The 17,214-nt window shown below is 40.0% G+C and overlaps 1 protein-coding gene across 3 annotated transcripts in view; it reads left to right on the top strand.

The window, feature by feature from the left end:
• Nucleotides 1-17,214, top strand: part of AP2B1 (adaptor related protein complex 2 subunit beta 1) — a 120,429-nt gene that overhangs the window by 76,479 nt on the left and 26,736 nt on the right. For all 3 annotated transcript variants that reach the window (XM_051992438.1, XM_051992437.1, XM_051992440.1), the window contains 3 exons: nt 802-948; nt 3,015-3,160; nt 6,359-6,488. In XM_051992438.1, the coding sequence (XP_051848398.1) occupies nt 802-948; nt 3,015-3,160; nt 6,359-6,488 (423 nt within the window). The remainder of the gene's footprint in view (nt 1-801; nt 949-3,014; nt 3,161-6,358; nt 6,489-17,214) is intronic.

Below are 17,214 nucleotides of genomic sequence, written 5' to 3' on the forward strand. Positions count from 1 at the left end.
TTTTTTTTTTTTGGTCCACTCATTCTCTCAGAGCAGCCATTGCTGCTGTCATACATTGCACGGGCAGACTAAGATGGCAGGGCTAGAAGAGCAGCAGGATGAGAGAAAGTCATTTTAAGTTGTCAAGATGGTGTCCCACTCTCTGTAAGGCTACATCCTCAGGGCTTGGAGTGTTGGTTTCTTCAGGAATTTTTCTAGTTTCCTGTCATTAATGTTAAAAAAAAAATTAAAGCTCCTGTCTTGGTTAGGAAATACTCTTATGCCCTGGTATCATGTAGCATGAAATGAGTACAGAGTGATCTGGACTTTGTAAGACTGAGAGGTTCCTGAGAGAGAGAGACCCATTTTTCGGGAGGAGGGAGCCCCTAAATGCTTATTCTTAGAATGGGAGAACAAGACATGACTAAAGGGATGAGCAGACCCCAGTGGACCTGGAGCCGCTGCTCCTTCTTGCACAAGCACTTCCTTCCCCGTCCAGACGCCTTTGCAAAGAATCATGGAAGCTAAAATTGGAAAGGAAAAAAAGCCAACCTTGGGTCCCTGTGTCCTCATTCTGTTCTTCTGTGCTCTCTCAAAAATAACCTTGATCATGCGTTCCTGTGAAAGTGAAGCCCGTTTGGATGACAAACCTAGTTTGGTATTGACAATAGAGAGGCCGTGTGTGTCCCCCAGTCACTGGGATTGCTTCCTCGTGTCAGTTGTGCGACTGTCCTCCAACCCTTGGGGTTGGCTAGATATGTTGAGTTTGCACTGACTCTTCCTTCTTCCTTCTGGACTTATAAACTGTTTTTTCCCTTGTAGGTGGGACAGTCCTTCATTCCATCCTCGGTGCCTGCAACGTTCGCCCCGTCTCCTACTCCTGCTGTGGTTAGCAGTGGACTCAATGACCTCTTTGAACTCTCCACTGGGATAGGCCTGGCACCTGGAGGGTTTGTGGCTCCCAAAGCTGTAAGTCAAGAGAACATCCTCTTGGTGGGACCTTCTTGCTGGACAGGGCTTGAGCTCCTTGCAATTTGGGCATCACACATGATTTAATACTGTTTCTTAGACCTGGAACAACTTCTGTCCCCTTATTCTGGGGACAGGAGGAGATGGCAGGGCTCCAGTTCACAGCCAGAGACCACTGTTATTCTTGCCATATTAGCTGTTATTTGTAATTGGTCCATTCGGCTTAAAATCTTGAGGAGGTGAGCTCTTTTCCTGTATGTGTGTGTGTATATATATATGTGTATATATATATATATATATATATAGAGAGAGAGAGAGAGAGAGAGAGAGAGAGAGAGAGAGAGAGAGAGAGAGAGAGAGAGAGAGAGAGTGAGTGTGTGTGAGTGTATCATTCAGTCTGTCAACTCTGAAGTCAGTCCAGGGGAAATCTAATACTATTTTAAACATCTTTTGGTATTTTAATTTTTTACTAAATAGTAGAAGAAAAACATAAAGTGTACCAAGAGTAACATGCTATTTTCTGACTCTTAAGAGTCATCATTTATGAGAAGTGAAGGGCCCTCGGATTTCGTCTAATATAACCCTTTTATTTTATGTTGAGAAAACTAAGAACTAGCGGGATCCTAACCTTCCCATGGTTGTGTGTGTGGTTGGTGAAAAGTCTGAGACTGTAGCCCTGGACTGCTGACTCCCAGTCTGGTTACTCTTTTCACTGCAGTATCTTCCTCCCCTTAGTCTTATAATAATAGCATTTGTAACATAGAACATATTTTTTCAGTTTTTTGCTATTTGCTACTAATGTAAAACAGATTTACTTTTGAACAAAGAGGTTATATAAATTCTGTCAGACCTATCAAGTAGAAAGTCTTTAAGGACTGGCCTAGTTATAGTCTATTATCTGAGGCTCCATTTAATTAACTTAGAAGAAGTTCATCACCAGATGAGCACAGAATGATGGATTTGTGTTTACTATAGCAACTCTTAAAAAAAAAAAAAAAAAAAAAAAAAAAAAAAAGACTGGTATAGTGAAATCACTGTCAGATGGACAAGGGGTGTTCACACTGGAAGAATTACAGGATCATGATGCATGAAGCACAAATGTTTGTGGAATTAATAAAAATGTGAAAAATAGGACCTTATTATATTGGAAAAGTTTTTTTGAGGGTTAAGGTCCCTTCAAAATATTGGAGTGTCTCATCAGCTCAGAGCTCCTGGCCTTACTGTAGTTGGTATGCTTCACTGCCTTCTGGGAAGCCATGCAATTTCCTTTCTTATTGAATTGTTATATATTTACATATATTGTTATATATATATAATACATATTTATCTGGTTCCTTATAAAGGCTCTTGGGTTGTCTTTTCCAGGATTTATATGTATTACACAGACTGTTCTGTTGATTACTCTCTCTACACAGTTGTTCTGGTGTAATTTAGCTGAGTGCAGATCATCAAGTTGGTGTTGGCTAAATAAGCCTTACTTAGGCCTTTGCCTAACTATACAGTTATAAAACCTCCCCAAAATATTATATTATCTTAGAAAGTTAGGATAAAGCATGCAACATAACAATTTTAGACAGTTGTAGTTTTAGGCAGGATTAATACAGTATTTCAAATATGATTAGGTTTAAGTGTCTGGTTGAAAATACAATGATAAAATTCTTAGAACTCTAATAAGCTTAATAATAGCATTTTACTTTTTTTTTTTTTTTTTTTAAGCATTTACTTTCAGGTACTACTAAATTTTGAACCAGTAGTGTTAATACCTATCAGGAGCTGTCTTAAGTTCCTCATCTTCCTTTACTTGTTCTCCCTATTACAGGCACAAAGAAACCTTGTTGGTTAGGAGAGAGGGACAGACTTGATTATCAATTCCTGAATAATTAGGAATGAACTATGGTGGCTAATCAGAATAGCCGGCACTGCAGAGAGGCTTTTGTTCTGCTCTTATGACACACTTCCCAAAGGGACACTTTAGCTTTGTGTAGTCTTTCTCATGAAATCTCAATGATGGCACATTATCTCTTGAGGCTTTGCCTGGTCCAAATGGCTTTTATGTTGCCTTTCAGGTTTGGCTCCCTGCAGTAAAAGCAAAAGGCCTGGAGATTTCAGGAACATTCACTCACCGGCAGGGCCACATCTACATGGACATGAACTTCACCAACAAAGCATTGCAGCACATGACAGATTTTGCTATTCAATTTAACAAGAACAGGTAAGAAATCTGAACTATTCAGCCAAGCTTTGGCCTAAGCGTTTGCCTCATTCTCAAGCAGAGATTGGGCCATTGAATCTTAGGAGTTCTCTTTTCTTTGGTGGGCTCTGGACTCAGGATAAGACCTAGGTCATGTTCATCTCAGCTACTCTCTGTCTAGGATATGTGTATGATGCAAAAGCCCAAACACTAACGACCGTGAGACATTTCTCTGACTAGAAATGCTGGAAAATGTGGGTTTTTTACTTCTACACATTTTGTTAATGCCTTTTTTTTTTTTTTTACATCACTTTCAGTTCTTCTTTTCCCTACCTTGTCATAGAACCTTCCCTAATAGTGATACAATTAGACAAAAAAATCAATATATTGGCCATGTCTAAAAATGTATACACCATTCCACTCCTATAATTTACCACCACTGGTAAAGGCAAAGGTATGCTTCCCTTCCAGCCTATGAAGTGGTGATTAGATTTTATATTAATCACTTCTGAAGACGTTCAGTGTTGCTCTCTTTAAGGTTACCAAAGTCATTGTTAAAATTCTTTCTCATTGTTTTGTTTTATGTCATTTCATATAAATTGTTTTTGATTCCATCCATCCCCCCCCCCCCCCCAAAAAAAAAGTTTGTCCATTCATGAAGCCTTTCTGTGAGTGCATTTTTTGTTGAAATACTGTAATCCAAATACAGGAGCTGAGGGATTTTCTACTTTTCTTTGTACACTCATTGCTGTTGTGGTTCAGCTGTTCTAGTTGTGACTGACTCTTTATGATCCCATTAGGGTTATGATCTAATGACCCTAATGGGATCATAACAACTAACCACACCTAACAAGTGTTTGTTGAGTGAACTAAAACAGTCTCCAATAAGTGAGCTTTCACTGGGAACAAGAATACCATTATGTCTAAGATAGTTTCTTAACAGTACATCCCCACATCCCTCCTCTTGTTACTGGGAACATAAAGTAGCTAAATACGTTTTGCAGACTAGCTGTTGGCTTTTGGCATTTCCTTTCCTTTTATTTTAGCAAGAAACCCAGAAGGAAGGAAATAAAAAGGCCCAAGTCTAAGAGTTCTGAAGCACTGGAAGTCCCTATTAAGTTTTCATGGCTTTAAGGAACTGGCTGCAAAGGTTCCATAAAGAATGTCTTTCTTTTTTTTAAATTAATTTCATTTTCAAACATATCCTTTATCCTTCCCAAGAATAACAAAAAAAGAAAGGGGGAGAAAATATTGTAGCTTCTAGATTTCACATTGTGGGATTTTTTTTTTTTTTAATTGTTAAAGATTCAACTCTGCTTATAGAATAGGAGTAATTGACTCTTGAATCATCAGATCTATTTGTGCTAGTCAAGAGGCTACATTTCTGAAATCTGGGCTTGTATCATCCATCATTTTAATTCACTCTAAACCATTTGCAAGTATTTTCACCGTCTGGAATAATTTTTGAATTGGCACATCAGAAACCATCAGTGTGTCTGCCCTATCCGTGAGCTGTCCAGGAAATTTCTTCTGAAGGTACAATGTGTTTCAGAACAGTGTTAGGTTGCAGCCAGAAGACATGTTCAAATGAAAGAGACTGCTTTGATAGTTCATGGCAAGTTTCCTCTGATTTCCTCTGGTTCTGGGCTTAGAATCATAGGATAGATAGAAAGCCTTTGGGCTGGTGAATCATTAGGGATAGTTCCCTAATAAAATGCCTATTGTAGTGTTTTTGATAGGGACAAAAGACTGGTCCAGTTGAGGAATAGATTTTATGTTTTTCTTTTTAAAATATTGAATTTATTTTTTTCAGTACTTCAAAAAATCCATGTTTGCTTGAGTACAGATGTTACCAAAGCAGATCCTAACCTCTCTACACCTCATGAGTGTTGCTGTGACAAAACCAAGCATCTGGTAGCCAGCCTTTTGTTAATGAGCTTCTTGAGTTTAGCTTGACAGTACTCAGACAACTGAAGCAGTCCATTGCCTGACCATAATTGAAGCCTTATAGCCTTTTCCAGATTGGATAATCCAATCCTTCTTGTATTTGAGGGATAGATTTTCTATGTAAATTAGTTCTTCTTAGCCACGGTTTTATATACTACTAGCCATTGTTTCTAAAACTAAGTGAAACATGAAAATGGATAGACCCCCTTGGTGGATACAAGTACTGGATTTAGATTAGGAAAACCTGAGTTCAAATACAGGTTCAGATAACTTATTAGCTGTGTGATCCTGGCAAACTAATTAATTAAATCTCTGTGCTTTAGTTTCCTCATCTGTACAGTGGGGATGGTAATAATAGTACCTTCCTTCCAAAGTTGTGAGGACAAAATAAGACAGTATTTTTATGTGCTTTCCAAGCTTGAATGCTGTTTAAATGTTGTGACAGTAATGTGTTAATTCGGTAAGACAGAAAACATACTCCAAATTGCCCATTTCATTTTTTATACTAATTTTTACCTGATTTGCCTTTGCAAAATCCTTTTCTTTCATTGCTGTTCCTTTGCTTTTTTTTTTTTTTTTTTTTTTTTTTTTTTGGTAAACATCACTTTTTTTCTTCTCAGTTTCTGCCCACTTTTTACACTGCCCCATCTTTACCCTTAAAAACTAGCTGGATGGTAGGTAGGTAGGTAGCTAAAGACTTGGCTGACCAAATTTAGTCTCAGTTTTCTTTTAGTCATTTAGAGTACAGAAGTTAATCAGCTCCATTTTTTGCTTAGATGGCTGTTTTCCCTTGAGTCATCGCATAATCTGTGAACAAAAAAGAGAGCGTGTAGGAAGGAAAGTAAAATTTGCCAATGCATAATTCTGTCCTCTGACTAGGGCTGCCTACAGGTTTCTGTGTCCCCAGAACATCATTGCTCTCTTCCTTTGATCTGATCTTTCTTCTTCCTCCCCTTAAGATGGCCTAGCAATCACATGTAGAACGATGGGTTTGCAGGTTTGCATCAGGGTGGCACTCAATGGAAAGTAGTCCATTTGAAGGGCACTTAGAGAAGCCATCTGCAGGAGGAGAAGCTATGCTGGGTGCAAGTATCTAGCTCTGGCTGGAGGAGCAGAAGCCCAGGCTCAATAGAATCTAGTTCTCTTGGCTCTGTTGCTCTTCCCGTTATCCAGGATTGTGCTTCATGAATAAAAGAGCACACGGAGAGCCCTGGAGGCGCTGCTGGGGAATGCTGCCACTTTTCAATCGCCTTGCTTTCTTTTCTCTCTCAGCTTTGGGGTCATCCCTAGCACTCCTTTGGCTATCCACACTCCGCTGATGCCGAACCAGAGCATTGATGTGTCCCTTCCCCTCAATACCTTGGGTCCAGTTATGAAGATGGAACCGCTCAATAACCTGCAGGTAGGAAAGCAGCAGAAGGGATGGTTGCTACGTTGGTGTCTGTTTCATGGATCTGCATCTGTCTGTCATTGGGGGTGAGAGGTCCTCCCCAGAGCTGATGTTAGGGTGGAGTTGGAGCCTCTGTATTCAGGGCTAGGGCACCTTGTTGGTGTCAAGGATTCTCATTCTGATCATAGTGGAAGGAAATGAAGGCCCAGGACAAGGGAATTACTGATTGTTTTTGGTATTGGAAATGGGAGCTGTAATGGATTCCCCTCCCAGATAGAGGGAGATTGGGAAAGAGGTCCCTCCATCCCTGCCATTGTTCCTAAGGACTTGCTGTGGAGGGGCTGGCTTCTTGGTCTGCTTTTCACAGCAAATTGGAGATGAGGGACTGTTTGGGAGCAGTGGACAGGGAGTGACCCAGAGAGCTGACCTGGGACCAAGAAGTGTTCCTACGGTGGTCCTGCCTCCTGAACTGTCCCTGCTGCCCACCCGGCTTCAGGCTGCAGTCAGTGACTTGGATGGAGGGAAATTGCTGTCTGTAGTGCCCTCCATGGAGGGGAGGTAATGGCAGATTCTTCATCCCAAAGCAGGCGCTGGACATGTATTCTGTTTTCTCAAGCTGAAATTCATTTTCCCACCAAAAAACCATGATTACCAAGAAAACCATGGTAGCTTAGATCTTTTAAGTGCATTAGTAATCTTAAAGGCATTGTTCTAATGGGAAAATATATCAGTTTCCCAACAATTTAAAATGACTTTCTGAGCATCATTTTGCATAAATTGGGGGCTGGGTTACAACTATTTTCTGTAGCAATTTATATGAAACTGGCATATGGATAAAATTGTTTTGTTCTTGTTTTGTAGGCCAGAGGACTGTGTCACCAAGAGCACAGACTCTGGATCAGATGGCCTGAGCTCTAAGCTCAGATTTTGCCACTAACTTTTGTGACTGAACAAGTCCTATATTCTCTTGGGGCCTCTTTTTCCTCATCTTTAAACTGTGGATAAAATACCAGCTCTGTCTTCTCGAGAGTTGTTGAAAGATTAGGATGAGATAATGGATGCTATGTGATTGAGTCAGGCATTGATATTACTGGTGGTATATTGCATACTGTGTGAAGTCCAGTGTTCTTTTGACAACCCTCTACATTCTCTGCATCACAGTGATTATCGGGAAGTTTTATCTCTTGCAAAAATGATTTTTCTGACTTTGGTGACAAACCCTTTTGTTACAAGGGCTCCTCATTGGCACACCTGCCTTTGAAAAGGAGCATGTAGAGCAAGTTAGCTTGTGTGTATGTGGGTCTCTTGAGGTTCTCTGGAAAGTTGGGAATTTTTACAAACTTGGGTGGCAAGTGAGATGCAATTTTCACTTGCCCTCAAAGAAAGACTCTACTTAGTCACCAGTACAGTATGGTAATGAAAAATTGGGGGCATATCTTTCCAGATGAGTGAGAATGCCAATTGAAGACACCAACAGGAAGTATTTATGAGAGCTGATATAAATGCCTTTATTTGGAGAGAAAATCATTTCTATATCTACTCACAAGGCCTGTTTGCCCCTTCACTAATAGCCTCATTGCCACAGCAGTTGGCTCTCTCTTCTTAGCTGAGGGAGTAACCTTTTTAAGTTAAGACAGTGTGAGTCATGATAGTAGTTTGGCTCAAGTTGGGAAAAAAGCACAACTATTACTCTGCAGCCGGAATTGGCTGTTACTACAATGAGAGCAATTTCTTATGAAGTTCTTCAGCTCAGGATACTAAAGGAATTCTCTAGGCTATATGTTCCATTCTCTAGAAAACCTTTCTCCATCCTGGATTTGGGAATAGTCAGTAAGCATGCATCTTGCTTTATCTTGGAGGCAAGAAGAGAAATTGGGTCCAAGAAGAACAGGACAGATTCTTTTCTCTTAAAATCTAAAGAGGTGATTTATGAGATCAGTGCCTTAGGACCTTATTTGTCTTTAAACAATAACAATAATATAAAGTAAATGACTGGTGCCTTTTTTTTTTGTTTGTTTTGTTTTTTCTATTTTGTTTTTCTATTTTGTTTCTTTCTGATATTATTTCTTTCTGTCCACCTTCCTAGTGAACCACTTCTAGTTAAGAAAGATTCAGAAAGAATGAGAGAAGAAAATAGTTCATTAAAACCTATTTTACTTTCCTATGAATATAGGAATATAAATAGAAAAGAAGTTGAGTTTTAGCATAAAATTCTTCCCTATAAAAAGATGAGCATAAAATAGGATAATTTTTTACAAATATTGAAAACTGTAGGAAGCAAATCCTTAATTCTTCATTTATAGCTAACTTTGAATGACTCTGGTGCTGTCTCCAATTTGTGGATTATTTTGGCTATTCCTCTACTAATTAGAATCTTCTAGTAGAAATGAGAGCAGAAGTTCATTAAACTTTTCTTAGCATATCAGCAATCCCGCTGAATGAATAAATGAGCATATATGAAATGAATCCTGAGCTGGGGAAACAACATTGAAAGCAGACTGTCTGCTCTCAAGGAGCTTATGTTGTAGTGAGGGAGACAATAGCCAGGAAAGGTCACTTTGATCTGAAAAAATACTGAGATGGGAGCGGAGTTATAGGGGACAAAATCTAGGAAGGAATAGATATAGTTGATTGGATCATGTTTTTTCCATGTCTGGTTCCAAAACCAGACACGAAAGAACTGTGGAAGTGGGAAGGAGGGGACCAGAAAAGGAGTGACATGGGCTTTCCAGAAATAGTGTCCCAGCAAATGCATTTGCTAGTCAGGAGAACAAGACCTCAGGACAAATTCTTCTGTGACATGGTCTCTGGCAAGGGTGGCCAGGAGGTTGGGATAGGCAGCCAGAGGAAAGAGAGAAAGGAAGCATGGATGATAAAATCGGAAGAGAACTTGGAAATGGATGACAGAAATGAGGCAGTAAAGACACACGTGAGTCTCGATCATCCAGACTATCTTCTGTGGGTAAGAAGAATCCAGACGTGGAGATAACCTTCTTATGGAAGGTTGATAGGAGTTGAGTCAAGTAAACATTGAGGTAACTGACTTCAAAGTCTAGATCTTTTTCCTTTTAAAATGAAAAGTCATGTTAATTGGGCTAGAAAAAAAAAGAAAAAGTCCACATTCAGTAATTCTGAATCTACACCAATTTCTTAGACTTTGGCTACTGAACTGAAGATGACTGCAAAAGCTTTTATTAATGCAATCAAGCTAGCAGTTATTAAGCTGTTCTTGTGTTAGGCTCTGAGGGTACAGAGACCAGAAGGAAAGAAAACAAGACTTTTTTCTCAAGGAGTTTCTGTTCATTCCTTTTAGAGAGACAAAATATATGGACACTTATAAACCGAAAAGAAAAACAAATGCAACAGGTCAGGGTGGGGCTTGTTGATCCTTGTATAGGATTTACAAATAGGAGATGTTATTTGATCCAAGAAACAGGAGAGAATTGTTTGAGTTTGTTGACTAGGAGAGTAATGGGATTAGCTCTGTGCTTGAGGAGGATGACCAATAAAGCTTTATGAAGAACAACTCATCATCCCCTTTTTTCCACCCCGTCTCCCCACAAATTGGACCCTCTTGAGTTTCTTTGTCTTTTTTGATTTTATATACCCCAAGAGAAAATGGACTATTTAGCTAAAACCAAAACCTTTAAAATAGTCTGTTGCCAACTCAGTTTTCTCTGACTCAGTTGACCTTGTTTTAATTCCATTACTATTGGTTGCTAAGAAACATTTCATCCATGCACTTTATCAGACTTGCCACCTGCAAATGCTTCTGTTTCCTCATGGAGATAGCTTTGAAGGACAGTGTGATTTGGGAACCCTAGGTCGATGAGCTGGAGGTGCCAGGTCCTGGGCTGTGTCCTCTTCATTCAGATTCCAGTGGGCTCTGGATGTTCTCTGCCCAGAAAGTCATGGAAACAAATACTAGAGTGCTTGCTTGCCGATCACCTTGCACTGGCAGCTTTGGTGAGAGGCCGAGGGATTATTTAGAATTTCTTACTTGTTTTTGATTTTCTCACAAACCAGCATTTAGTAATCACAAGCAGCTGATCTTTTATAACAGTGAACATTTACTTAAGGTCTTAAAAGTGACTTAAAGGCCATGTGAAAAGAACTGTAAAATGAGACTGAATACTTTGTCATTATAATAACCTTGGTCCTGGAAAAGGATTTTTAAAATGGATCTTCTTCTCTTCATGGCAGAGCTGAAAACTATGGATATAAAATGGTGTATATCTTGTCAGAGCTGATGTGGGGTTTGGTTTTGCTGAGAGTAAGAGAAAAGGATTCAGAAATACATACATATGATGCAAAAACAAAAGACATCGATTTAAAACCTCCAAGTTAGGGGAGGGGGGGGAAGGTTCTCATTCCCTCTTTAACTCTGCATGTTATTTCTGTGATTATCTCTTACAACTTGAATTTACAGCATGTTTTAATCTCTTCTGTCTTCTCAAGAAAGAACAGGTTGCCCCAAAATGACTACAGAGGGCCTTGTCCTCCCATCCCATAGAGACTTGTTTTTAGTCTATGTCAGTATGAGAAGAACGCCATGCCAGCTTAATAAAAGAGCCTCTGAACAGAGGGTCTTCATTAGCATTTCTGTCCCCTGCTACTCCTACGCTACCATCTTAGCCTGGGAGAGCGTCAGAGTCGCAGATGGTCACAGTCTCTGATATTTTGTGTCTTGCATATGTCCATTCTCCCTCAGAAGTCTTACAGCTGAGACTCTTGTGCCAGAAGAATGATTAAATGCTTCCCAGCGGAGGATCTTTTAAGCAGTAGATGCCAAACTGCTCCCCAGACCTGTTGAGTTTGTGTGACTTAGTTCAGAGCTTAACGTTACCTGCTTGACCTGCCTGGTCTTCCATTTGGGGACATCTCCTTAGCAGCCTGTGGGGGCTCGTAGAGCTTCCTGAATAGATGTTTGTCTAGTACCTGCTTAGCTTCTGGAAACCAAGCATACACTCCCAGGTAGACAATTCCAGGCGGTGCTGAAAGTCAGGATAACACTAATATTACTGGCAGATCTGTTAACAATTGGTATATAATAGAATCTTGGGTATAAAAGAGGGGAAAGGGTCAGCTAGGTAGTATGGTGGATAGAGCACCAGCCCTGGAATCAGGAGGATCTGAGTTCAAATTCAGCCTCAGATACTTACTAGCTGTGTGACTCTAGACAAGTCACTTGATTCCAATTGTACACATTTGCACCCCAAAGTTGAGAGTCTTTATTGCTCTTGAGGAAGGAGGGCTGCTTTCATACTGGATAGCTTGTTATAGCCACTCCAGCAATGCTGGTATTTTTTCTTCCCAACGTAAACCTTAATCTCTTCAGGAAAGTTTTGAATAAAACCAGTGCCTGAAACTGACTGTGCATGCACACCGTAGTGAGTCTCCCTCCTCTAACCAGAGAGGAAGAGGAGGGGAATCAGATTCCTTTTAGGTTCTTCAAGACCAAAGCGGTTAATGACAGTTCTCAGTGTTGTTTTTTTTTGTTTGTTTGTTTTTAGCGTTTTTTACATTTACATTGTGTGTGATGATTGTGCATATGTTGAACTAACTGTTCTTTTCATTGACTCATACAAATTTTTCCACATTTCTCTGAATTCCTGAATTCGTCTATTCTTAGGGCCTATTAATGTTTTATAAAATTCATCCTTTCTTCAGTTGATAGGCATTCATTTTACTTCCAGTTTTTTTGCTACCATAAAAAATGTATTAGGAATATTTTGGTGTGGGGGGGGGGGTGTTTTTTTTAAAGACCAAAAATGTTTTAGTTTGAGTAAAAATCCTGGTTGAGGTTTATATGCATTTGATAATGGTCTCTGAAAACTTATGTGCTATTATACTCTTTCACAACCTCATGTGGATAAGAGGTGAAAATGTGTTTTGTTTTCAGTTTGTGTGTAAACTCCTGCAATGGATGGACATTAGTTTTATGAAGCCAGTGCAGAGTTTGGAAAAGCATTGTCAATAGCGTGTTCATATGTGTACATCAACCATCAAAATAAACATTGTGCATGTGCTAAGGGTATAAAGGAATTCAGAATAAACAATAAAAATCAGTCAGCAGTATGTAGTACAATCAGAAGAATCTTGGATTCCCAGTGAGGATGCTGTCTCAGAGCAGCGCTTCTTGGCTACCTGTCCCTGCTGGCCGTGGCACCGCAGCTGTCCTCCGCTTTGTGGCCAAACTCCCTTCTGTACCAAATTACCCATGATCTCTTGATTGTCGGATTTAATGGCTTTTTCTCAGTCCTCAGCCTTTGACCCAGTTACTTTTCCTTGTTATTCTCTTCTAAGTTTTTGTGATCATCTTACTTGGTTCTCCTACCTATCTAATTACTCCTTCTCTGACTTCTTTACTTGATCTTCTGGGTCACTCCTGCCAAGTTAGTCCCTGTGTCCCACAGACCTTTATCCTGGTCCATGTTTTCTTTTTCCTCTTGACTGTATCACTTGGTGATCTCATCAGCTCCCATTTTGGATTTAATTATCATCTCTGTACTGATGATTATCAAAACTACTTGTCCAGCTCTAATCTTTCAGTCTCTCATTTTCAGTTGCCTGTTGCACATCTTAAACTGGGTGTTCCATAGACATCTTAAATTCAACATGTCTAAAACTGAAATGATTAATTTCCCTCTTTCCTACCTCCAAAGTCCTTCTACTCTAACCAAACTTTCTTATTACTACTCAGAGTACCCACCATCTTCCCAGTCACTCAAACTTGCCACCTAGGTATTATCCTCCACAACTCTTCCCCCTCCCCTTCCCCATTCCCCAGTGTATCAAATCTGTTGCAAGGACTGTCAGTTTTACCTTGGTGACATCTGTTTTATATCCCCCATTGTCTGAAATTGCTACCTGCCGGTCTCATCATCTCAAGCCTGATGGGTTGTGACTTAGCCTGCTTGATGGTCTGCCTGCCACCAATCTCCCCATGTCTGTCTGAGTGTGGTCTGCGTTGTTCAGCCCACATACTCTCCCTATTTCCTGCCATGCTCTCCAGTTTCACTGGGCTTCAGAGGTGCATGGAGGTGCCGAAATGTACTTAGTGACAGGCTTTTGTTAGGGGCAGATGGGGGTTGGCAGATCTTTCAGAAGGAGCATTTGGCTCTCCCTAATATTTTTGAGCAGAGGCCCTGTCCAGAAGGTTATGCCTTTTTTATCCCTTGGTGTTTCATTCTTAGAAGGAACATGTGCAGATGTGAAAGTCTAAGCTGGGGAAAATCACAGAGATGAATTTTATAGTTACACTGAGGGCAACATTTAATTACGTATTGACATTTTTTCTGGTTGTCTTGAAGTATCTCTACTACCTTTCATTTGATGGTAATGTCTCCAGCAGCCCACACAGAATTCTGGTGGTTTTGGATGGAGCTCCTCTAGGTTTTGCCTCTGGATAATGCAGATCACCTTGGAAAGAGAGCAAAGGACTTTGGGGCCAAAGAGATTTGGTCAGGAGGAGCCTGCAGATAAGCTGGGAAGCGGGTCATGTCATGGCCCTGAGTGAGGATGGAGCCACACAGAGTTTTAATTAGGCATCCAGTGGAAGGTGTTGGTGCTAGACCTCAGCTGCCATCCCTCACACAGTTGGAGTTGGTTCTTAGGAAAACTGCCCTTCCTCCAGCCTTGGGGTCAGTTGATGAGACTCTACAGTGTTGAAGTTGCATTCAGTCATTGTGCCTCAGAGATTAAGGCTGGCCAGTATCAGCATCCACTCCTGCTTTGGATCAGCCTGTAACCATTTTTCCCAAAAGCTAATTAGGAAAAGCCGTTTCCCCTGGAAACTAAGAAAAGGCCATGGGTGACACAACATAGATAAAAATAGAATGGAACCATAATTGGCAGAGAAAAGGATCCCATCGTTGTCCATTTCTCCTCTTAGTTACCTGCCGTGAAAGCTGCTTGTTTGGTGGGGCTCACCAGAGTTCAGACTGAGTTCATCACGTTCCTTTTTATAGTACTCAAGTGCATTGGAACAAGGTTTGCATATTAATTTAGCCTGTTCATCTCCTACTGTGCCATGATAAAGAGGCTGCTGCTGTTTCAGGCCTCCTGTCCTAAAGAATAGAGGTAATTGCCAGTTACAGAACCAGGCTGACAGGCTGCTCTTTCCTGAACAGCTTCTGCAAGTAATGTTTAAAAATCATTATTATTAAGTGTGTTGAGCAAGCTCTTCCATTTGTAAAGTACTTTATAATCATATTTACTTGTTATCCATTATGATGTCCCCAAGAGGTCCATCAGTGTTAGACTGGCTCTACTTAGTCGAGAGGTTTAGACCATGGTCTCATAGGGTTGTGGAGCACATAGCAGAGCTGTCCTTTCCACAAATTGACATTTCAGGCCCTTTCACCAAGTATGTTTAGTCGTAGGCTGTGCAGCAAAATGTCAAGTCTATTGACTACTAGTCCATTGATTGCCTGTCCTGCCCCCCAGTAGATTAGAAGTAGATTCTTGTCTCTTGTTTCTCAACCACGTTCACAAACCCTGGCAAGTATAGAAAAACCGGTGATTTCATTTCTATGCTTGTTAATTAGATATTGTTAGCCTACTGGAATTGATTTAATTGATTCAGTATGTTTATTTTTATTTTGTCTGCAGAGTTCTACACTAGTATTAGAGAAAATAGAAACTTCAGATAATTCATATTTGATCTGTAGTTTTTAATCTAATAAGGGATTTAGACATAATGACAAATAACAACAATATAATATATCATAAGGTAAGTACATTAGAGAATTGCAGAACAGTACAATGAGAAACTTGGAAAGGAAAGTTGTCACATTGGGGATCAGAGAAGGTTTTGTGCAAGAAATGAAGTTTAAATTTTTAATTGGCTAAGAGTTAATAGGTACAAAGGGGAGGGGGGGGTAGTATTTCAGGGAAAGGGTGAACAAAGGCATGGATGTGTGGGGGTAATTGTGCATTTGGTGTGATGAGGGTAGAAGTTTGTCTGGAAGGTAGTAATATGAGAAAACTAGAAAAGGAGGGGATGGTGTTGTTGATAGAGCTGTGAATGACTGCTCCTACCCATTCTGGAAGACAATTTGCAATTATGTTCAGAAAGTTACAAATGTCCTTTGACCCAACCATCCCATTTGAGGCTTTGTGCCCCAAATAAAGAGGAATGGCATTCATTTTAAAAAAAAAAAAAAAAGTTGATAGGAACTTTTTGGTGATGACAGGAAAAAACTGGAAACAAAGGGGATATCCATTAATTGTGGGAAATCACTGGACAAACTGGGCAATATGAATGGAATGGAATATTCTTCTGCCATAAGAAATGAGGGGAAAGGAGAGCAAACACTTGATGCTATGACATCAGTATTGTAAAAATGAACAATTCTAAAGGACTTGAGACCTCTGACCAATGAAATGATACATTTTAATTCCAGAAGATTAATAAAGAAGGAACATACTCCATGACTGATCATGCCTGAATAATGCATACATTTGGATATGACATACATTTTGTACTTATGTGATATAAGGTTCTTCTCCCGCCCTCCTTTGCTCCATTTCCCTTCTTCCTTTTTCTTCCCTTCTTCCCTCCCTTTTCCTTCCCTTCCTCCCTTCCTTCCATCTTCTCCTCCCTTCTTCCCTTTGTCATTCTTTTTCTCCCTTTCTTCTTCCCTCCACATTCCTTTTTACCCTCCTTTTCTCCCTTCCTCTCTCTCTACCATGGATTGTGGTGATCTTTGAATGCCAGCTAGAAGAATTCTAATGTTGCTCAGAAAGCAGTGGGGGTGAGTGAAGGAGGAGAGTTACAGTAGTCCTGAATTGATGATAATGAGGACCTTTACTAGAATAATGGCAATAGGAATAGAGAAGATAGAACCAGTGCAAGAAGCAAGAATGTTTCAGGAATAGAATTGAAAGAATTTGGTAATTGCTTGGATCTGAAAGGTGAGGGAGAAAGAAGAATCAAAAATAATATTGTTCATATGCTGAAGGCATTTGGTAAGCATGGAACTAGAGTTTGTAAAGGAAAGAGATTAGGGCTGGAGATAAGTATTAGAATTGGTAGTTGATGTGGTAGAATGTGTGTGATCACCAGTGGAGGTCTAAAGAGAAAAGGACACTCCTCCTGAGGGAACGTCCCTCGTCCAATGAGACTTCAGGAGAGGGGGGATTTTGAGTCTCTGAAGTGAAGGGACAAGTGACCCCCAGGCTTACAGTCACCAGGGAGAGAGGAGATTAGAGTCAAGAAACAGTCTTAATCATGAGAATCATGAATAGCGGGAGTAGGGAACCTGTCTGCCCATTTGACCTTTTCAAGACTTAGAGATCCACAAAGCTTTTATGTAATGAAACCTCATGCTTCCTTGTATTCATTTTAATAGGACAACCCAAGACCAGTTTCCCATAAACAATAGTAACTGGCATTTATATTGTCTTTTAATGTTTGCAGAGCATTTTATGTAATTCCTATTTGAATCTCAGTCTTCTGTGAAAAGACCTTTTGTAAAATATTTTCCCAGACAATATGACTAGAGCTTGGTTTTTTGGTACCAGTTAACATAGTGAGTTTCAACAAAAGAGATTTTGAAGACTCTGCTTTTGTAGAGCAGGGAGAAATCAATATTGTACTAATTTAAGGGCAGAGTGATTTGCTGATAGTGACAAGATTCTTTTCTTTCTCGCAGGCATATATACTCAATAATTGCCTGTGAGCTGTCTTCCCACAATGCTTTCCTCCCATCATTTTCTTTGCCAGTTGACATAA

Source organism: Antechinus flavipes, chromosome 4, assembly GCF_016432865.1.
Source record: "Antechinus flavipes isolate AdamAnt ecotype Samford, QLD, Australia chromosome 4, AdamAnt_v2, whole genome shotgun sequence".
Lineage (NCBI taxonomy): Eukaryota > Metazoa > Chordata > Mammalia > Dasyuromorphia > Dasyuridae > Antechinus > Antechinus flavipes.